The 22,227-nt window shown below is 49.8% G+C and overlaps 3 protein-coding genes across 5 annotated transcripts in view; 1 reads left to right on the top strand and 2 right to left on the bottom strand.

Moving 5' to 3' along the window:
- Positions 1-1,434, bottom strand: part of Bckdha (branched chain keto acid dehydrogenase E1 subunit alpha) — a 30,152-nt gene extending 28,718 nt beyond the window's left edge. Inside the window, exon 1 of the mRNA XM_021218997.2 lies at positions 1,293-1,434. Coding sequence (XP_021074656.1) covers positions 1,293-1,400 — 108 coding nt within the window. The 5' untranslated portion in view covers positions 1,401-1,434. The remainder of the gene's footprint in view (positions 1-1,292) is intronic.
- Positions 1,435-1,817: 383 nt separating this feature from the next.
- On the top strand, positions 1,818-9,595 carry Exosc5 (exosome component 5). The gene is made up of 6 exons (XM_021219281.1): positions 1,818-2,044; positions 5,796-5,909; positions 6,879-7,000; positions 7,666-7,806; positions 8,592-8,681; positions 9,278-9,595. The coding sequence occupies exons 1-6, from the start codon at positions 1,897-1,899 to the stop codon at positions 9,368-9,370; spliced, it is 708 nt and encodes a 235-aa protein (XP_021074940.1). The 5' UTR covers positions 1,818-1,896; the 3' UTR covers positions 9,371-9,595.
- Positions 9,596-12,127: 2,532 nt separating this feature from the next.
- Positions 12,128-17,824, bottom strand: Tmem91 (transmembrane protein 91). 3 transcript variants are annotated; one of them, XM_021219283.1, is made up of 4 exons: positions 17,694-17,824; positions 16,134-16,369; positions 13,449-13,598; positions 12,128-12,340 (listed from the first exon to the last, which is right to left on the bottom strand). In XM_021219283.1, exons 2-4 carry the CDS (start codon positions 16,341-16,343, stop codon positions 12,275-12,277), a joined length of 426 nt encoding a protein of 141 aa, XP_021074942.1. In that variant the 5' UTR covers positions 16,344-16,369; positions 17,694-17,824; the 3' UTR covers positions 12,128-12,274. The 3 variants fall into 3 exon arrangements, with proteins under 3 accessions (XP_021074942.1, XP_021074941.1, XP_029388111.1); XM_021219282.1 differs by having other exon boundaries at positions 12,128-12,488; XM_029532251.1 differs by lacking the exon at positions 17,694-17,824 and adding an exon at positions 17,400-17,480 and having other exon boundaries at positions 12,131-12,488.
- Positions 17,825-22,227: the final 4,403 nt, after the last annotated feature.

Raw genomic sequence — 22,227 nt, forward strand, 5'->3', positions numbered from 1 at the left:
CCCTGGCTAGACTGCCTTGTCTGGTCTTGGTGCATGGTAATGCAGTGATCTGATGTGCTGGGGAAGTGGTGGGAGCTCCCCCTTTCCAAAGGAGAAGGGGAAAGGGAACAGGAGGAGGAGCTGGGGGGGAGGGAGGACTGGGAGGAGAGGAGGAGCTGCGGAGTGAATAACTAAATAAATGGAAAAAAAAAAAGACACAGTTTCACAATGTAGCGCTGGCTGGCCTGGAACTCACAGAGATCTGACTGCCTAAGGGGGGGGGGGAGCAGGGAGATGGCTCAGTGACTAAGATCACTGACTACTCTTCCAGAGGAATTGGGTTCAATTCCCAGCACCCATATGGCAGTCCAAAACTGTCTGTATTTACACAACTCAAGTTCTACGGGATCCAACGCCTTCGTGCAGACCAAACAACAGTGCACATGAAATAAAAATAAGTAAACCATTTAAAAAAATCTTTTTGGTTTTTTTGAGATAGGGTCTCACTTAGCTCAAACTGGCCTCAAATGCCTCCTCTCCTACCTCCCAAGCGCTGAAATTACAGACATGTGTCGCCATATCCAGATAAACACACGGGGCTAGGAGCCAAACTCTGGACGTGGCGCGTGCTAGGCAAGCATTCTACACTGTGGTACATCGCCAGACCGCAACAGCTTTTGGAAGTGTTATCCTGCCCTTATCAACAATGGATCAAAAGCGATTCCGAGTTTTCTCCAGTGTTTTCAAGAAAAGTGGGCAGTCAAGCACCGTAGTTCACGTCTGTAATGCCAGAACTTGGGAGACTGAGACAGGACTATCTCCAGTTCGATGCCTGTCTAAACATCTGGGTGAGCTAAAGGCCATTCCGGACACGTGGAATAACGTGGGCAAAGGGTCCTGTTTGAACTTCTAGCTCTTTCTGTCTCCCTTCATAATCATCTTCTGTAAATGACAGTCATGGCAAAGTCCCTTGCCTTGACTTTTCATCAGGTGCCATAGGAATCAAACCAGTTTCTTGCTCAACTCCCTTTGCAGTTGGAATTTAAGCAATGTAGGACCCTATGAAAACCTGATCTGTCCTTTCAACCCCCGTCTCGTCCCCGACTCGTCTCCTTCCATCGAGGCCCACAAGTTGCTGTCTTGCTTTTTCCTCTAAAGGGATTCTTCCCTTGAATTTCTCTTCAACAAGTTTCCCGGTCCTTTTCTTTCTGAGTCTGTTCTTCCTTCACAGCCCGCGGTGTCCCACCATGTAAGAATAACTTTTACGTCTCTATTTCTCCCTAAGAAAGACCCCGTGGGGCTCAGATACTCACGGATCTTGCGAAACCCCGAACCCCAGATCGCCCCAACAGCAGGAGGGCAGCCTGGCCCAGGCCACGGCTCGGCCTCCAGATCTTGGCCGCAGACATCACTACCGCCATCTTGGCTAATAACCACTCCTCCTTTCTCACGGGATAGACACACGGCTGTCCCAACAGATGCCTTATTCAAATAGCAGCACCGCTAGGACAACACGCTATCTGCTTCTAACCATCTTGCGACAAAGACGCATAAATAAGTAAGTTGGCAATTTTTAGTCTCTAAAATTGCTCCAGTCGTCTGCTTCTAGTTTGCTCCACATTCAGGCAATAAAAGGGACGACCTAACTTGAGCCTCCAGGGTTCAGGACCCGGAGCCCTGGGCAAAATGGGCCCACTCCAAGTCCCTCCCCCTATTCCCTATTGTCCAATGGCTTTGCCAGAATTGGGAGGTGGAGGTGGGCGGGACCAGATTGTTAGTAAACGCTGAGCCACGTGCTAGGGCCAACTCGGGCGGGCCCTGGAACAGCGCATGCGCGGTAGGTACGCGGCCGGTCGACCTGCGCGCGCCGCTAAGCGGAAGCTACGGTAGGAGCCGCAGCGCGCGTGGTCAGCGGCTATGGAGGGAGCAAAGCATGCAGACGCCAAGGTACTCACTGACACCGGAACAGAATCCAGCCCCCGAAGTCCAGTCTGCAGCCTCCGGCACTTTGCTTGTGAGCAAAACCTGCTGTCCCGGCCGGATGGATCTGCTTCTTTTCTTCAAGGTACGACCCTCACCAAGTTTAACTCCGCGCACGCGCCATCCTCACCGAAGAAGGGTTTTTGAAGAGCGGTTACTGTGTAGTATGTAACCAAGTACGCCCACCTCCTTGAACTTATTTCTAGATGTTGAGTATACCCACCTCCCGACTCGAGAAGAAGTGAGTTGGCCAGCCTGGTAAATACCTCTCAGAGGAAATCGAGGGCAAGACCACTCTCATAAGAGGGACTTTCCCAGAATAGGTATTTCACCAAGGCAAATATTACCCTTCACTAGATTTCTTTCTTTCTTTCTTTAAAGATTTATTTTATTTATATGAGTACACTATAGCTGTCTTCAGACACACCAGAAGAGGGCATCAGATCCCATTACAAAATGGCTGTGAGCCAGTATGTGGTTGCTGGGAATTGAACTCAGAACCTTTGGAAGAGCAGTCAGTGCTCTTAACCGCTGAGCCATCTCACCAGCCCCTTGACTAGATTTCTTAAAAAACACTTGTAGATCCATACATCACTGGTTGAGGCTAAGGTGTTTATTTGCATAAATACCCTTTGAGACAGACACATCACCACTAGTTTAAATATAATTACTGTGGCAGACGATACACCCAAGTAAGTGCTCTTCAAATTGAACGCGATCTTCCCATCCTGGGCTGAGAAGTATCTCCCCTTCTCCCGTCCCGTCATTTAAGAAAACGTCCTTGGTATACACATTTCATCAGAGTAAATGAATAGAGAGAAAAGAGGTCTCGTGGCTGAAACCCACACAATCCTATATTCCAGTCGGGCCAGCCGGCATTGAGAGGTCATGGGAGGGTGAGAAACTACCAGAGTAGACAGATGAGAGGGCAGACACAGATGGTGAGTTGTGTTTGAGATGTTAAAGGCTGATCTCCTTATGACTAATAAGCTGGAGGTCATTACTTCTAGAGGTGGTGTAGTGGTGGGTCAGAAAGAGCGAGAAAAGACAGTTGAGACAAGTCTTCAGGCATTTTCCTGTGAACGAATCAGATAGATGGGGCAAGAGCTGAAGACTGATCGAGCTTAAGAAAGGAGAAAACTGGCAGGTCAGTGGTGGCACACGCCGTTAGTCCCAGCACTCGAGACACAGATGCAGGGTCTCTATGAGTTTGAGGCCAGCCTGGTCTACAGAGGGAGTTCCAGGACAGCCAGGAAACCCTGTCTTGGGAAGGGGAAAAAAAAAAGGAGACAACTGAGGTTTCTCTTTCAGAGAACAAAGTTGAGTTCCTAACACCCATTCAGGCAGCTTTCAAACACTTGTAACTTGGGAGCCAGGAGACCAGAAGCCCTATTATGGCCTCTGCAGGGACCTACACACACACACACACATAATTTTAAAAGTAAAATAAATCCTAGGGGGGGAAAGGAGAGAATTTCTACAGCCACAAGACGGTGGGAAGGAGGAGACTCCCTGGCTCCCTGAGAGCACCATCTATATAGCTGGAATGTAGCTCCAGTAAGCACCTGAGGCCATTGGGTCACCTCTGGTTTCATGGGGAAAAGCGCCCACAGGTGTGTAGAGTTCTCCTCCTAGGCTGTCCCCTGGCTTAGCTCATTTGCTGAAATCAGCCTCTCCTGTCTCTTGGGATATAAGAAATAGAGAGGGAACCTTCCCGTGTTCTAAAACTCGACCCACAGGGCCCTAGTGCAAGTTGAAGACCTTGCAGACTTTGAAAGAGAATGCTGCAGACACTTCTGACCTCAAAGGCTCCTGCAATAACACCTGATGGGAGGGGGCTGTGGCTGCAGCAAGCAGCACAAATGATGCGTATGTATGATAATGACACAATATCCCCATTACTTCACATTGGTCCTCGTTAGGAGTCTCTTGCTGTGATAAGGACCGTGACCAGAATTAACTTGGGAGGGAAAGGGTTTGTTTGCCTTGCATATTGCAAGTCCGTTGACGCAGGAACTGAACCATGGAGGGAACCTGTCATTTCATGGCTTGTTCAGCCTGCTTTCATAGATAACCTAGGACCACCTGCCCAGTGGTGGCACTGCCCACAGTGAGTGGGACCCTTCCCTTTCTATTATCAGTTGTTGATCAGTAAAAATGCCCTACAGGATCATGCCACAAGACCCTGTCTCCAGAAAAAGAAAATGCTCCCACAGACCTGCCTACAGGCCAGTCTGATGGAGGCAATTCCTCATTTGAGTTTCCTCTTTACAGGTATGGCTAACTTGTGCTCAGTTGACAAAATGCAAAACAAAAGAAGCAGCTAGCCGGCACAGTCTCTTACCTTAAAGGCAAAAACAAAAAAAAACACCTGATGGTACAAAACCCTAATCCCAGCATGGGGGGGGGGAGTGGGGCCAGTAGAGGCAAGAGGAACAACAGTCCGTGCCAGGCTCCCTCAGCTACATAGCATGGTCAAGGCCAACTTTGACCATATAGAACCTGATTTCAGAAAGTCCATCAGTGAAAACCTACAGAGCCCAGGAAGCTGCCTTTGTAGGCTTGCCATCTTGGTTTTTGCTTTGGACTTTGCATAAATGTCCCACCACAGAGTGACATCCCTAAGCCCTTGTTTTTTAAATTACTGGGTGTTTTTTTTTTTTTTTTTTTTTTTTGGATGTCCCTGGTGTCTGAGGAGGTCAGAAGGGTACAATCTTCCCAAGAACTGTAGTCACACACGGTTGTAAGCCATCTCTCCGGCCCCAACCTCCAACCCCCTTACACATTTTTATCGATTTGGAGCTGTGCTGTAAAGTGTAGTGGTCACTGGGAGTTAGGGTCAGAAACATGGAAACTGCTGTTGAGTGCAGTGCCTTCAGAGGCAGATGGCCTCTCTGAAGCCTGCAGACATTAGCAAAGCCACACAAGGTCTCCAGACCCATTCATATCCATTTTGGGGATATTGGTAGAAATTAAGACCCCTTACATATTCACAATCTTTTTTGTTTGTCCTATAAAAATGTTATATATATATATATATATGGGGGGGCGGTTTCGAGACAGGGTTTCTCTGTGTAGCCCTGGCTGTCCTGGAATTCACTTTGTAGACCAGGCTGGCCTCGAACTCAGAAATCTGCCTGCCTCTGCCTCCCAAGTGCTGGGCTTAAAGGCGTGCGCCACCACCACCCAGCTTATTAATATATTTTAATTGCATCTAATAAAGGTTTTCTGTTTGGTTGGCTTGTGAGATGTTCTCATGTAGCTCAGGGTAGCCTCATACTTAGCTTTGGAGCCAAGGATGATCTTGATTTCCTGATCTTCCTGTCTGTCTCCCAAACACTGGGATATGTATGGGTGTGTTGGGGTGAGAGAGCTGTGTGTGCGCAAGTGCCCATGAAGGGCAAAAGAGGGTGTCGATCCCTTGGAGCTGGGTTTCATGGTGGTTGTGAGCAGCCGGTTATGGGTGCTAAGAACTGAATTCCAGTCCCCTGGAAGAGCAGTGTGCATGCTGACACAACACTACCACCACCCCAGCCATCTCTGCAGCCCCAACTACCTCTAAAAATTTACCAGTGGCTGAAGTCTGTGGTAAGCTCTGCACCTTCTGGCCAGTGTCCTATATGTTTCAAGTGAACTGTGTCTCTTTAACGTTGGTATTTATTTCATCTTGCCGTGTGATGTTGGGAGACTCAGGGCCTCCTGCTTCTGTGAGCCACAGTCACCTCATCTTCACAAAAGTGCCATGAGGAAGATACTTCCCCGCTTAAAGTTGAGAGAGCAGAGGAAAGAAGTGCTAAGTGCAGCACAGAGCGGCCAAGGCCTCCCTCTTTCCCCAGGTGATACCTCTGTCCTGGCTGGAGTCTATGGGCCGGCCGAGGTGAAGGTCAGCAAAGAAATCTTCAACAAGGCCACCCTTGAAGTGATCCTGAGGCCGAAGATCGGGCTGCCCGGTAACTGGACTCCACTGAACCCCTCTCCCCCCCCCCCAAAAAAAAAAAAAAAACACAAACACACACATTCACCCAATTTTTTCTACTGTTTACACACACACACCAAAAACAAAAAAAAGATCCAGTCTGTCGGGACCTCATCTGACCCTTCGACACTTGCTGTGTCCAGTCTCTGCTACCCCACTCTCCTCCCTCTTTGCCCAGCTTTTGATTCTGCTCCACTGGAATGGAATCTATAGCATCATGCCTGCTGGGCAGATGCACTTCCAGGAAGCCGCAGTCCCGGACTCTGCAGGGTGGATTCCGGTCGAGCCCTCTGCTGCTGAGCTCAGGCCTCCCAGATCCTCACCGCTGGGCTCCAGACAGCAATTCCAGCTCTGAGCCACACCATTAGCTTTTCCCTAGTGAATTTAAGGCTATGTGGCTAGGCCATGTAGCCAGCCCTGTTAACTTTTTGAGACAGGGTCTCAAGTCCTCTGAGATGGCAGTGAGCTCTCCTTGTAACCTAGGCTGCCCTCAAATTCATCATCCTGCTGCCTGACCTTCTCAAGTCTCAAGACCTGTACCACCAGACCCACCTTCTCTTAAGCCACTTCTGTGTCTCCTTCCCTTCTTTGCCTTCCTCGCTCTTCCTTCCCGTTAACTTATTTTTTCTGCCCTTTACCACTTCTCCCCATGTGTCGTAGGATGGGCCTGCTCTGGTGGGAGTAGATATGGCCAGTAGCACAGGACATGGGCACCTCTGGGTATTCCTCCTTGGGCCGCTGGCTGGTGGACCCCTGGCCAAGGTTGGCCTTAGCAGGAGTTACTCAGAAACTTTCCGACTGGCCCGCTCTCCCCTGGGAGTGTATACGCCATCCCTGGCTGAGGCTGACAGCCCCTTCCTGAAGCCTCCCTCCAGAGGCTAGACCAAGCAGAACAAGACGACGGGGTGGAAGGGAAGAGCCTGACCGCTTCCCATCTCCCCAGGCGTGGCCGAGAAGAGCCGAGAGCGGCTGGTCAGGAATACCTGTGAAGCTGTGGTTCTAGGGGCCCTGCACCCCCGGACCTCAATCACCGTGGTGCTGCAGGTGGTGAGCGACGCTGGCTCTGTATCCTCTCCTCCAGGAAGTGCCCAGAACCTCCCCTCTGGCTTCCATTCTGGTGACCTTGGAATGTACCCTCGGCCACCCAGGACCTGTGCCAGGCAGCAGCTCATACAGAGCACACAACAATGCCATGGTCAGCAAGATGGTTCGGTGGAGAAAGGTGCTCACTGCCAAGGCTGACGGCCTGAGTTCAGTCCCCAAGGCTCATGTAGTAGAAGGAGCAAAACAACTCCTTAACTTGTCCTCTACCTACCTACCACGTGAGCACAATGGTGCACACTTGCCAATAGATAAATGTAATTTTTAAAAAATTAGCAAACAGGGCTTACTGTGTGCTGCTGGGACCAGCACTGAGCACCGCACGATGTTAAGTCACTTAGTTCTCACTGGGCTTTGTACTGGGTAGCACTGTAATTCCTGTGTAAACCCCAAGACAGTGGGGCTCAGGCTCTGGTTCGAGAGCTCTGGCATGTGTGATTCTCAGGTTGCCTTGTTTCAGGTGAGGAAGTATTTTGCCCAAGGGACCAAGATGGAAACAAGGGCGGGACTCACGTCCCACCTCCGTGCTCCATTGCTCTGTGATCAGTCAGTGATGTCTGTAAGGGGAAGGATGGATGTGTTCAATGGCCAGCCTGAAGACACTCTCCTTAACCAGTTGTGCCACCCAGCTCTTGGCCTGTTGCCTGAACGCTGCTTGCATGGCTTTGGTGGATGCAGGTGTGCCCATGCGGGCCCTCTTCTGTGGGGTCACCTGTGCCCTGGACTCTGATGGAAATCTCGTGCTGGACCCCACGACCAAGCAAGAAAAGGTGGGGCTGCCACTTGGCATGCCTCCAGGCCTGACCCTAACCCTAACAGACAGTTGGCTTGTGCACTGACACAATTGGCAGGTGCTGCTCATTCAGCTTTAAGTGCTAGACACCCAATTCAGACTTGCACAAGCCAGAAAGGAAACTTGCTAGCATTTACTACCAAACCTTAGAGCAGAGCTCTGGTTCTTATGCCCTGTGCTGGCATAGTAGTGAGCATAGGGAAGCCCGTTCTCCACACCTCACATGAAGGGTTTGACACTGGGGGTTAGAGGAGCCAGAGGAGTCGGGGGGGGGGGCGGGGTTGGGGAAGAGACACAGGAGCCATTAGAAACCCTAGCCGTGTGGCTGGGCCCCTGCTAGGTCACAGTCTATTACAGATGCAGGCACAGAAAAAAGTGCCATGTTCTGTTCTGCCTGTTACCTTAGCTGGCTTTTGCTGTAACTGCTGCTGTCAGAGTGGGAACCTGGATGCTCGTCTGGAGGCTTCCCGGGTAATGGCAAGAGAACCGTGGTATTGCCTTGCCCGTGTAGGACAGAGCAGGATAGTGGAGAGGCAGCCAGGAAGTGACCAGCACTGTGGCTCCCCTGTGGGACAGGGAAACTGCTCAGAATAAAGACATAAGAAGCAGAGAAGTGAAGAGTCACCTAGGAGTGGAGTGGTGTAGACAGACAGCCGCTGTTGACCTAGAGGCTAAGTGACTGGTTACTCCTGTTTGAGACTGTCTGAGATCGTAGAAAGGGGGTCCCCGGATACTTAACAGTCTTCTACCTCTTGTCCCTAGGAGGCCCGGGCCATCCTGACCTTTGCTCTGGATAGTGCTGAGCAGAAGCTGCTCATGTCCACCACCAAGGGGCTCTATTCTGACGCTGAGGTACCAGTATGGGGGCAGGGCACAGCCCAGAACCTTTATAACATCTTGTCCCGGCTCAGAGCAAGCCCCTCTTTACATCCCTGCTGGGGGGTAAGAGGAAGGGTGCATCTTCAGGGCTCAATTCAAGAAGTTCCTACATGACATGCACAGGGTTCTGAGCCACAAGTTTAATCTCAGCACTTGGGAGTCAGGGAAGCATAGTTCTGAATTCAAGGCCAGCGAGGGCAACATTTTGAGATTTTTTTTTTTTTTTTCAACTGGTTCTTTAACCTCCACAGGGCATGCCCGTGCACTGAGAGTTACGTATCAGTGAGGAGCAAGCTTCCGGGCTTGGGGATGTGGCTTTGTTGGTAGTGTTTGTCTCCCATGCACGAGACCCTGAGCTCCATCCCCAGTGCCATATAAAGCCAGGTGTAGTGACATGCTTAGGAGGCTGGGCAGGATGATTGTTGTGGCCGTGACATTGTCTCGTGGGGTGGGAGTTAGGAGGTGGTGAAGAAGGGAATGGCCCTCATGATGGTGAGGAGTAGGAGGGGGAGGGGAGGAGGGAGGCTTAGGCATTCCTTTGGGGCTAACCCTCTCCTCCTCGTTCCCAGCTCCAGCAGTGTCTGGCCGCTGCCCAAGCTGCCTCACAGCACATCTTCCGCTTCTACAGGGAATCACTGCAGAGGCGCTACTCCAAGAGCTGAGGCAAGCCAGGGTAGGGCGCCCCTCCCACCACGCCCACCGCCACCACGAGCCAACACTCCACTGTGCCTCTATGCCCATGTAGCTTCCTGTCCTGTCTCAGCAGAGGCTCCTGTGCAAGGCTGGGGTGGGGACTTAGGGACATTCTGGGCCTGGGCACAACCCTCCCTTCAGGACACCATTAAAAAGGGCTCCCCGTGCTGGGTGAGTGAGTCAGGAGCCACTGATTCCGGTGTCTGAGAGTACTCATTTATCGAGCCTGCTTGGTGCCAAAAAGCTGCAGTGAACAAGAGGCACAGGTCCCATGGTCCAGGATAAGAGATGGGTGTGGTGGTGGTGGTATGTGCCAGTCGTCCCTGGCACTTGGTAGTTAGAGGTCATTTCCCACTGCATAGTGAGTCTGAGGCCATCCTGAGCTACATAAGACCATCTTACTTTTAAAGGTCATCTGTAGAGAGAGCTCAGCTGTTAAGAACACTTTCTGTGCACAGAGGACCTGAGTTCAGTTCCCAGCACACATCAGGTGACTCATAACCGCCTGTAACTCAGTTGCCATGGGGATCAGACCGCCTCTTCTGGCTTCTGGGCACTCCTGCACACACAGAGACAAACCTAAAGCAGGGGTGGGCACATTTTGCATCAGGATGCCTTTACAGAGTAGAACAGCTGACGATACTCCTGAAGGAGGAAGGTGTGTGAGCTCTTGGGTGACATGGGGGAGAACACCCCGGGGTCCAGACAGGAGGAAAGGGACGAGATATGCACGTGGGGATTATATCTAGCACCTCCATGAAATGGGACTGGTGCAGTCCTCATCTAAAATGACACAAACAAGAGCCAGGTAGCTGTGAGGTCAGCAACCAGCCTACAGAAGATGACCAAAGGGCCATGAGATAATCAGGGCAACAACAGCATTCTGGGAGCACCCTGTATGGAAACAAGCTACTGGGGCCCAGTCAGCTCGCGTGCCCACACACACTTGGGTACCGAGAAGGCTGGAGTCAAGTGTTTGGGAATTTCTGTGAAGATTAGCTCCCACAGTCCATCAACATGAGGCCAAATCAGCAGGCCCTGGGCACGTTTCCAGGGTGGGGCTCTCCTGCCCGGTACTTGACACAATAGACCTAGTTCACACACCCTTACCACATGGACAGGAGTCTTCATTCACTCCTGATAACCGGAGGAAATGGGGGCTCACTCGTAGGTGCTGGGGGGAATGCTAAGTGGGGAATCCTCAGCTCGGGGGCTCACTCGTAGGTGCTGAGGGGAATGCTAAGTGGGGAAGTGCTTTCTTCCTACAAGGGCCATCCCAAAACTTTCCTCCTCGCTGCCTGACATATTGGGCCCTGGGCAGGTGGTTCGCTTCCCTGGGGCTGCAGGCACTTCATTTCCCTAAGGAGCCACCCCTTGCATTGTGGGCAGTAGTGTACACACACCTTTAGTCCCATCGCCTTGGAGGCAGAGGCAGGCAGATCAATGATTTTGATTTCTTCAGGGAACCCAGGAACACGGTTGAAGTGAGCTTGGGGAGTTACTTGGGAAGGTACATTTATGATCTCTAGATGGTTTGAGCTGTCCCTATCCAGATTCTTTTCGCTAAGGAAAGGAGAGAGTGATATTCACATCACGGAAGCTGAGGTATAACTTATTGATCCACTTTCTTGTTTTGGTGGCTCTTGGACTTATTTGCTTTTTCGAGACAATCCCAACTGTGTAGCTTTTTTTTTTTTTTTTTCCTTTTTTGGTTTTTCGAGACAGGGTTTCTCTGTATAGCTCTGGCGGTCCTGGAACTCACTTTGTTAGCCAGGCTGAGGCTGGCCTCGAACTCAGAAATCCGCCTGCCTCTGCCTCCCAAGTGCTGGGCTTAAAGGCATGCGCCACTTCTCCCAGCCTGTGTAGCTCTTGACTGACCTGGAGCTCGTATGTAGACTAGGCTGCCCTTGAACTCACAAAAATCTTCCTGCGTCTGCCTCCCAAGTGCTAGGCAGTAAGTCATATGCCACCAGCAGCAGCTGGCTTTGGGATGTGAACACAGGGTCTTGTGAATTCTGAGCAAGCCTTTTACTGTTGGGGCCATGCCCCTGGCCCTCTTCACCACCATAGCCACCCCCAGACTAGATCTCTCTGTACCCCTGGGTATCCTGGGATTCCCTTTGTAGACCAGGCTGGCCTCAAACTCAAAGGTGCACCTGCCTCTGCCTCCCAGTACTCGAGTGCCGGCTTCACACTTTTAGATTGGGTCTGTCTCCTTAAATTGTTAAGGCTGGCTCTCTACCCCACAGTATTAGGGATTAAACCAAGGACCTAGGTCCTACATGTTCTACCACTAAGTTCATCCCCAGTGCCCCCGGGCTAGCTTCAACTTGTATCCTCTTCTCTCGGCCTCCCGAGCCAGAATAAGCATGGCTCCCAGTCCTTCTCTACCACCAGTTTTCCTTTCTGTTGATTATGGACTACTGAGTAGTTAGTTCCTCCATCTGCTGTGGGACGAGCTCAGAGGCAGGCTACGACGCATGCACGTACGTTCCGCTGGAGGTAAACCTTGTCCCATTTTGCAGATGAGACAAGTTCATGAAGTCATTTGGTCTAGGGTCACAAAGCTACCAGATCAAGTCTCTAGTTCTACTCTGATGACTGTGGAGAAGAAATAACTATAAGGTCCCACCTCAAGCTCTGAGGTCTAAGGTCAGCCACAGCCAGCTAACCTAGCTCTCAGATACCTGTGCGTCCTGGACACACCCAAACACAGACTCCGGTTCGGCTTCAGGGTATCTTTAATCTCTCACATTGCTTGCTTCTGGGTAGGGTTGGCCAGGAAAGGGAGGGGGCCTCCAGCCGACTTGTTTCTTTCTGGACGATGTGGTCCTCTCTGTCACCACTGTGTGCACCAAGATCATCCATTCTGCTCACGGGTTTGATGGTCCTCTGGCCTCTGCATTCACAGTGGGGGCTGAAGGGCAACTAGGGCGGGTCTCGGGAGGCAAGGTAGGCAGCCAAGGTCACCAGGGCAGCTGCATACGTGCACAGGCCCAGCCCCACGGCAAGGACCCCCAGCAGGAAAGCTCGGCGGGAGGCAGCCCCTGCCCCTTGGACGTCCCCCTTGGCCCAAGCCTTGTTGGTCTGTAGAGGCAGTGGGCAGTGGTAACCAAAGTGCCCACCTCACCCTCCATCCTGCTTCATGTGGCTCTACCCTCCCTGCCCCCACCTAGTATGACTAATCGTTTGTCTATTCCCAAACCAGGGTTGGGGCAACATAGTTGCTGGGTATTTAATGAAAGAATGTATTACATAGGTAATGGAGCACACCTTTAATCCCAGCACTGGGAGGCAGAGACAAGCAGATGACTTCTGTGTTTAAGGCTAACGTGGTCTACAGGGTGAGTTCCAGGCCAGCCAAGGCTACACAGAGAAACCCTGGCTGGGGAATTTCCAGGTGCCACTATCATATGCCAGTGTTTTAACTCACAGTAAACCCAAGAAAGGGTTAGGGTTAGGGTTACCCTAACCCTAACTCCCTTTAACTGTGGAGGGAAACCTGTGGGGAATTCACTAGCTTCCGTAGTCGGAGAAAGGAGAAAGCGAGGATGATTCTAAATCCTTCACCGCCATTCTGGGTTCATGAAATATCTTGGTTTTCCTCCAGTTTCCTTCCTTTGTTTTTATTTTTGTGTTTGGATGTTTTGACACATAGTCTCAGTCTGAGGCCCCTTTGTAGCCAAGGATAACCTTGAGTTTAGATCACCCTACCTTAGTCTCTTACATGTTGATCATCAAACCCAGCACTTCACGAGTGCCGGGTGAGCGCTCTGCCAACTGAGCTGCATCCTCAACCCTGTTCTTTTGTGGTTTTGGTTCTTTGGAGACAAGATCCTAGTTGGTAGCCGGGTTGGCCTTGAAACTCCTCAGCCCTCCAAATTCTGGGATTACAGGCAGTTACCACCACATCTGGTCACACCTGTGTGTATCTATGTGGAGCTCTCTCCAGCCCACCCCCACTGCCTTAAGCATAGCATGGCTCCTCACACGCCTTTTTTTTTTTCCTTAAGCCAGCACCCTCCCAGTCCCAAACACAAGACTAACCTTGTGGGCCAGACAGAAGGCAGCGATGCCAACAGGCCAAAAACAACACAGCACAGAGAACACCGCCAGGCCGAGGTGGTCATGGGGAAGAAGTGGAGAGAGCCGGTCGCCCCCATCATAATCTGAGTCACTGTCACTGGATGATGTGTCCTACGAACAGGAGAGAGCATAGGTGGTGATCCTCCCCCACCTTCTCTCCCCATCGTCCTCGTAGACCAGTGCTTCCCTGGAGCCTTCCCAGAAACATCTCTGTCCCCTAGATCCCTTGAAGGAAAGACAGTGGACTGACTCTGAGGGTCTCCAGAGAGACCCACCCACAGGTGAGTTCATTCTCAAGGATCCAACTATGGAAAGATTGCTTATGATCCCTAAATGAAAACATCTGCAGTGGGGGCAGACTTTGCCTTGGGTATGAGAACGTGCAGAGTTAAAAGTGCTCCCGTGTTCTGAATTGTTAGGACAACCTGCCTGCCAAAAATGGTTCTAAAGGCAAGCATGTTTCCAATCCCAGCACTCCGGATATAGAGGCAGGAAGATCAGGAGGCTTGCCTGGGTTACATGAGACCTGTCTGGAGAAAAAGTAATCTAGCACAGAAGAAACAATCTATCACTGATGTTTCCAGGCCTCTCAATCGGGAGCAAGCCAGGTCCTCTCTAGAAAAAGGAACCTTCATTCTAGATCTCCAAAGAACTCATCTTAAAAGTTGTTTTTTTGTTTTCAAACAAAATGACCAGACACACAGTCAAATACACTAGACACAAATGTCAAACAGGACTTGGAGTGTAATACAGTTGTAGTTGTCAAAGTCTTCGCTGCCAGGAACAGTCGGAGACAGTAAAACGATGCTTACTAGCCGTGGCAGGCTGTTTTCAACCCCACGTACTTGTTTTGATTTTAAACATGGCCTTTCTTTCTCTGTAGCCTTTTTCTGTTCTTTAAAGCTCTGTGCAGCGTAGTCCACTTGTCTGAAATCATTCCCCTGCTTCAGCTTCCTGGATGTCAGGATTATGGGCACATTCTAAGCCTGGTTCCTAAAGACAAAGTCTACTATGTAGTCCTGGCTGTCCTAGAACTCGCGGTGTAGACTAGGCTGGCTTAACTCAACAGAGGTCCGCCTGCCTCTCTTGGGGTTCTGAGGTTAGAGGTGGGCGCCGAAACCCTCTGCTTCAAATACTCTTTCGATGCGACTCTGATGTTTCTCTCCTTGAATCTGGGCAGGTTTCCAAATCACTTGAGAGAATGTGACATAAAGTTGCTTTACAAGACTTTTTTAGAAAAGGTGACAAAAATCAAGTCTGATCCAGAGGACTGAAATTTCAAGTCCTGCCAGGACTATAAAGTGAGTTCAAAGTCAGCCTGGGCAATTTAACAAGACCCTGCCTCAAGTAAAATGGGGAAACCAGTGTACTGGCACCTGCCTCCAGGCCCAACTCTCAGGAGGTGGAAGCAGGAGGGACAGATGTTCAAGGTCATCTTCAGTTACATGATAAGTTTGAGGCTAGCCTGGGCTACATGAAACCATCTCACAAAAGACAAACCAGGTGGAGTGGCATAGGCCTGTATTTCTAGTCACTTGCGGCTGGGGAAAAAGATGAGTGTGAGCTGAGGAGTTCAGGCTGGCATGAATATCAGACCGTGTCTCAAGATAAATGTTAAAAGGTAAAAATGACTTTTCACAATATGAGGAAGGAATATGACATAAAAATGACTTTACTACAGGCAGTGGTGGCACACACTTTTAACCACAGCACTCAGGAGGCAGAGGCAGTCCCAGGACAGCCTGATCTACACAGAAAAATCCCATCTCAAGAAAAAAAAGAAAGAAAGAAAGAAAACAATTAAAAAGTAATTTTATGATGGTTGTGTTGGCACAAACCTGTAACTAACATTCTTGGAGGCTGAGGTAGAAAGAAGGATGAAGAATTTAAGGTCAGCCTGAAAGATACACTGTCTGACCTGACTGTCTCAGAAAGCGGGGAGCAGGGATTGGAGAGATGGCTGAGTGGTTACTGCTCTGTAACCAGCTCCAGGGCATCTGAATAGTGGGAAATGTGTTACACACACACCTAAAACAAGTGCTGCAGAGATAGCTTATTGGTTAAGGGAGCTGGCAGAGGATCCAGGTTGGATTCCCAGCACCTACCCACATGGTGGCTCACAACTCCCTGTTAATACCAACCCCAAGGCATCCAGCACCCTCTTCTGGCCTCCACAGATAACTGCATGAGTATAATGCACAGATACACAAGCAAAATACTCATAAAGTAAAACGTTTTAAACTAATAAAATAAAAATCTGAAATTAAAAGAATACTCTAAAGCAGTGTGAGGGGAAGCAGGGAAACAGGTCAGCAAGTAAAGCCATTGGCCTCCGAGCCTAATGACCCGGCTCCAGAATGCTGTCCTCTGACCTACATGTGTGCTCTGGCCTCACTCCATACGGAGCATGGGTTCTGGAAAAAAGGAAAACAGCAAACAAAGATTTAAGGAACAAAATTAAAGTCTGAAGAAAAAGAAAAGAAAGACCAGGTGAATCTGAGTTCAAGACTGGCCTGGTCTACATAGTGAGCTCCAGGTCAGCCATGGCTTCACAGAGAGACTCATGAGACCCCCAGCCAGCCCTGAACAGTCAAGAGAGACTCCAGACCTAGGCAGATACCTCCACCATCAGCCTGATGCTCCTACCTCAAGGTCAGGGGTCTCAGGCTCCCCCAGGCCAGCGCTCACTGAAGGAAGAGGTGGGAGAAGGAGCTGCCAGCCTCTCGGGGAGTCTGCAAAGGCAGTTTCTGGGAAGGGGGTTCCCGGCTCTGGCTTCTCAGACCTGGGAGCCAGGAGGTCACAGGTTATGCTTGGCAGTAAGGGTTGCTGGAGTTCCTGTATGCTGGAGTTGTCCATGGTTGTAGAGGCTGTGGTAGAGGGTCCTGGAGACAGGAGGAAGCAAATGCAGATTTCAAAAGTCTTGCCTTCATCCATCACCCATCTGCCTATGGGCTCTGGATAGATGAGAGAGCTCAAAACACCTTCTCTTCACTTTACAGATAGAAAAACAGATTTTGAGAGTAGAAAGGGGGTTGCCTAGTTCACACACAGACTATTCAAGGCCCCAGGTGATCAATTCTGGGATTCTCTTCTTTAAATATACATACATACACACACACACACACACACCCCTTTAGAGCTGGAGAAACACCATTTAAGAGCACTGGCTGCTCTTCCAGAGGGCTCAGGTCCAATTCCCAACACCCACATGGTAGCTTACAACTGTCCAGTTCCAGGAATCCAACACCCTCACACAGACATAAATGCAGTCAAAACAATGTACATAAAATAAAAATCATTTTTAAAAGTTATGTACCACTGGGCAGTGGTGGCATGCACCTTTAATCCTAGCACTTAGGAGGCAGAGGAAAGTGGATCTCTATAAGTTCCAGGACAGCCTGGTCCACAAGGCAAGTTCTAGGACAGCCAAGGACATACAGAGAAATCCTGTCTCGAAAAACCAAAAAAATAAATAGTAAAAAAATAAAAGTTATATACCTGTTGCACGATCATTGTAAACCATGTCTTAACGTTTGTCCCATGAATCCTATACACACACACACACACACATCCATCCCTCATCCCCAGTGACATAGGAACTCCACCGTAGTCCTCACACCCCTAACCCTCACCCACACTCATTTCCCAGGGCCACTGTCACCCATCCCTTCTGAAGGTAAACCCACCCACACCCTGTTGTCTGCCAAAGGTCTCCTTAAGCACATGCTGCAAAATTACAGCGACTCCCCTCAAAAACATGTCTGAGGCCGGCAGCGTTCTTGCGTATCCTTATTTATCCCTGAGCCACCTTGGAGTTCTCACTGTTGCTGCATCTGAAACCGCAAACACCCTCACTATGCAGAAACCCCCCCACCGCTACGTTTCTCAGCTCTCATCCCTTCCATTGCACACCTGTCCAGCTCGACCGGTGTCGCACCTTGCCGCACACATCTCCCCACTGGCTGGCCTGTCGCCTTAGCTCTCTAGCATATGTACTGTTCACTCTCAGCCAGAAAGATCCTTCTCATTCTACGATTCCTCTGCCTCAGGTCATTCCAAATCTAGCGCAGGTCCTCGCCAAAGGTTCGCCCCCATCCCTTCCTCGCCCCCGCAACGGCAAGACCCTGGGGGAGGAGCAATATCCCCATCTATTCTCACCGCCCACGGTCAAGCGCCGGACCTCGTTGGGTCTTGCAGGGCACCCACCTTGCCCTGCCGCCCAGAGATGGGCAAACCTGAACCCTGAGATCGGGAGTCCGGGCTACCCCGCACAGGGTCTGAGAGCTGCTGAGCTGCACTTGGGTCTCTGCGCCCCAACCCCGCAGCAAGCTGGGGAGGAGAGAGGCGGGGCAATAGCTCCAGACTCCGCCCCTCCGCAGCGCCTCAGGAAGGGGCCTCGGACGGGGGTGGGGGTGGGGGTGTCCCAGAGCCAGCAGCTTCTCCCTTAAGGAGGCTGAAACCTGTTGGTTGGAACATGGCTGGACCCCATTTTACTCACCCAAAAAAAGATGGCTCAACAATAATCGACTACAGCTTTGTGCCTTATTCTAAGAGGTGGTTTAAATATACACAGCCACAGAACAATTCTAAGAAGCAAAGTGTATGGTCTTTACCCAGCAGCAAAGAGGCACAGAGAGGTGAAGTAACTGGTCTGAGAACACAGCTTGTTCAATGAGTGCAGATGCGATCCCAGGCCCAGTGCTGGCTGCATCCCCTTTAATTTGTAGATGAGGAAACTGAGGCCAGGACACTGGCTCCTGTGCCGACATAAACAAATGGAACCAGTGCCAACAGACTGTAACCCACGGCAGAATTCCCCAGGGAAGGGAAGAAGCTGAGGTAGGAGGGATGAGCGAAGCTTCCAAGGACAGAAGCTGAGGAATGGTCTAGGGTGGGGTGCTATAAGCATCCTTCAGTGATGTTGGTGGTGTCCAGGGTTGGGCTCTCTGCATACGGCTCCTTTGCAGGCATTTCAAGGCACTTGATGTGTGAACTTTGGCCCATAGATAGCCTCATCTCTCTCTAAACCTGAATTCCTTCATCTGAAAACTCAGGACATATGCCCAGCCTCCTAGATGTGATGACATACAATTAAAATTTTTTTTTATATTATATGTATTTATTTTGTGTGGTGCACACATGCTATATAGAGCAAGCATGTGTAGAAGTCAGAGGATGGCTTGTAGGGGTTGATTCTTTTCTTCCACCAGGTATGTTCCTGGGATCCAACACAGGTTATCAGACTTAGCGGCAAGCCCCACTTTCCTCTGAGTCATTTCAACAGTCCGACATATGGACTTTAACTTAGATGTGACAACAAATGCCCACACATTTATCCAAAGTCTGGCAAAGTAAGCACAGTGAACACATGTAATGTGTTTATCAATTTTATGATTTATAATTCGTGTCCATTCAACTGAAGAATGCTCCTGGCCCTCCAAGGCATCCCCTCCTTCAGGAAGTCCACCCAGCTTGCACTGCCTCCCTTTCCTGCCGCCCTCCATCTGGCTAGACGGGAGGATTCCCCCGGCCTGATGTGAGGCCGTGGAGTTCCCTAGCTCTAGGGTGCCAGGGAACTTTGCCAAGAGTCCAAACACTCAAGCTGGCACCGGCCCCACTCCCGGAGAGAGCAGATGGCGTCTGGGAACACGCTTGGCTCAGTCTGAGTGTCTGGCACGGAGACCCGTGGGAGGGATAATGCCAGGGGCAAGGGCCAGGATGGTTTTCACCAGAAGGTATTTACTAGCTCTTTCCTCTTGCTCTATTTGTCTTTTACACCGCGTAAAAACCTGCTACCCTCTTTTGTTTGCACGCTGCCCCTGCCTGCTCCCATCATCATCAGCTTCTCTGGGGCTGGGATTTAATCTCTTTTGTTCAGGGATGTGCCTCAGGCCTGAAAACAGTGCATGGCACACTTTCAGACTCACGGGATGAGGGTATGAACTCATACTAGCCTCATTTTTCCATCAGACCACTGAGCTCAGTGACACTCCATCGTCCTTACCCTTCTAGTGGTGAATTCCTGTCAAGTTGGAACTATGGCCTCCATAATTGGCCTTGTAGAGTCTCCCCAGCCCACCTCTTCCAGGAGACCTGGAGTCTAATTTTTTTTTTTTTTTTGAGACAGGGTTTCTCTGTGTAGCCCTGGCTGTCCTGGAACTCACTCTGTAGACCAGGCTGGCCTCAAACCCAGAAATCTGCCTGCCTCTGCCTCCCGAGTTCTGGGATTAAAGGCATGTGCCACCACGCCCGGCTAGAGTCTAATTTTTTATTTTGTGAGGGGCCTAGAATGTGGAGAGAGAGAGAGAGAGAGAGAGAGAGAGAGAGAGAGAGAGAGAGAGAGAGAGAGGAGGCAGGCTAGAAAATCCAGGACTTCCTGCATGCTACTAGGCAACTGTACCTCAGTCATTTCCTCAATCCCTCACTGGGGGATTCTAGGCAGGGGCTCTACCTACCACTGGACCACACCACCAGCCCCTCCCTCACTGTGTATTCTATGTCCCATAACATGATGCCCAAAAATGTAGTATCACATCAATGCTTTTCCTGATCTATCATTCAGATCCAATCACAAAAATTATGAGACAGGGTTGGAGATGTAGCTCAGTTGTTTGAATGCTTACCTAGCAGGAACTGGGTTCAGTTCCAAGCATCACGTGAAAACAGAAATGGCAGTGCATACTTGTAAGTCCAGCAACCTTCATGAGGAGGAGGCAGGAGGATCAGGTCAAGATCGTCCTCTGCTATATAGCAAGTTGGAGGCCAGCCTGGGAGACAAAAAGTAAAACAGAGCTGGGGATACAGCTATACCTAAATAATGGAGCACTGGCCCAGGATGTACAAGGTCCTGGGTTCAATCCCTAGCACTAGAAGAAAAAGAAAAGAAAATAGGAAAACAAAAACAAAAATAAGCCACTTTCAATAACAATGAATAAAATCTCAGCATGGGTGAAGCTGCATCTCTGGACCTAAAACTCCCCTCTTCCTAGCAGTTGTTTACACCTTTCATGACTTTGGAGGACTTTATGAATCCTGTAATTTTTTTAGGACTTTCCTGAGCCTTGTAAGTCTCTTTTACTTTTTAAGCCTTACGTGCTGTATTAATTACATGCTGTGTTAAAACACCATGATCAAGATAACTAAGTGATAAAAGAAAGAGTTGAATTGGGCTTTTAATTCCAGAGGGCTCCTCTGATGGCACAGTGAAGGGCTGGCAGCAGGGGCCTGGAGCAGCTGCTGAGAACCCACATCTTGAACCACAGGCAGGAATCAGAGAAAGTTAACTCAAAATGGCATATGCTTGTGAAACTCTAATGCCCCCAGTGACATCCTTCATCAAGGCCACACTTCCTAACCCTTCCCAAACAGCTACCACCTGGGGACCAAGTATTCGAATGCTTGAGAGAAACCATAACACATATTTTCTTCTTGATTTAAAGATTTTTTTTAGGTAGGAGTGGTGGTGCATGCTTTTACTCCCAGCACTCTGGAGGCAGAGACAGGCAGATCTTTCAATTTGGGGACAGCCTGGTCTACAAAGTGAGTTTCAGGACAGCCAGGCCTTCATAAAGAGACTCTGTCTCCAAAACCAAAACCAAACCCAGAACCAAAAACCTATTCTTTTAGTTTTATTTTATGTGTGTGTGTGTGTGTGTGTGCGTGTGTGTGTGTGTCTGACACACTGGACATGGATACTGGAAACTGACCTCAGGTCCTCTGGAAGAGCAGCAAACATCTTAACAACCAAGTTCTCGCTCCAGCGTACTTCCTGATTCCTAAGGGTTCTTTGTCCTCCCCGGAACGTTTCCATGCTGAGTGAACAGTTATACAGCTTATCCATAACCTGTAACCTGCGCCTTGTTTTCTTTGGGCATCAGGTATATTCGGTTTATGAAATCCACCAAGACGTTCACTTACTGTTTGTGCACTTTTCTGTACATAATACTTAGAAAGTGATGTTCTTGAAGAGGGTGATTCAGATCCTTCTGTTCCTAAGATGAGTCAGTGGGAGAAGAAAGCAAGGTGTGAAGCCCTATTCCAGCTGCCATGGAGAACATGGCAACCACGTGGTTCTAGACTCCCATTTCCAGTGAAATGCCCAGAAGAACTCAAATGGAGGGGTCTCAGAGGTTGCATGTGACGGCAGCAGCATCTCCAATAGACAAAAGGCTGGGGCAACAGCAGTGTCTACCTGAATAAAGTGTGGTCTATAGTTACACTGAATGCACTGTGACATTCCAAAGGAGGGAAATTCTGATACACACTTAAAATGTGGGTGAGCCTGCATGACAGAATTATTACTGAATTAAATAACTCAATACAACAAATACTGTATGGCCTGGAGAAATGGCTCAGTTGGTAAGAGCATAGTCTGCTCTCGCATAGGTCTCAAGTTCCATTCTCACCGTGTGTCCTGGGTGGTCACTACTGCCTGCAACGCCCTCTCCCGGGCGCCAGATACTCTCCTGTAGCCTTGGCAGGCACTGCATGCACCTGATGCTCAGATATACATGTAAAACACCTGTGCAAACAAAAGATGTTTAAAAAGCAAGCAAACAAACAAAAGCAGTGGTGTTAGTGTTGGTAATACATACCCTAAAAATTGGAAGGAAAAAAAAGTGGATAGCTTCTGAGGGACAACCTTGGAGGTTGGTGAGCTAGCTTCTGGACTCTGCATATGCAACATATACCCTGAACACACACACACACACACACACACACACACACAGAGAGAGAGAGA

The sequence above is a fragment of the Mus pahari genome, chromosome 19 (assembly GCF_900095145.1).
Source record: "Mus pahari chromosome 19, PAHARI_EIJ_v1.1, whole genome shotgun sequence".
NCBI classification, from domain to species: Eukaryota; Metazoa; Chordata; class Mammalia; order Rodentia; family Muridae; genus Mus; species Mus pahari.

Bases quoted from the DNA above. Each gene is read 5' to 3' on its own strand.
- Exosc5 (XM_021219281.1), top strand. From the start codon at position 1,897: ATGGAGGGAGCAAAGCATGCAGACGCCAAGGTACTCACTGACACCGGA. The intron at 5,910-6,878 runs GTAACTGGACTC...CCATCTCCCCAG, and splicing joins GCCGAAGATCGGGCTGCCCG to GCGTGGCCGAGAAGAGCCGA. The intron at 7,807-8,591 runs GTGGGGCTGCCA...TCTTGTCCCTAG, and splicing joins CCACGACCAAGCAAGAAAAG to GAGGCCCGGGCCATCCTGAC.
- Tmem91 (XM_021219282.1), bottom strand. From the start codon at position 16,343: ATGGACAACTCCAGCATACAGGAACTCCAGCAACCCTTACTGCCAAGC. The intron at 13,599-16,133 runs GTAGGAGCATCA...TCCTGTTCGTAG, and splicing joins CTGAGACCCCTGACCTTGAG to GACACATCATCCAGTGACAG. The intron at 12,489-13,448 runs GTTAGTCTTGTG...CTGCCTCTACAG, and splicing joins CCTTCTGTCTGGCCCACAAG to ACCAACAAGGCTTGGGCCAA.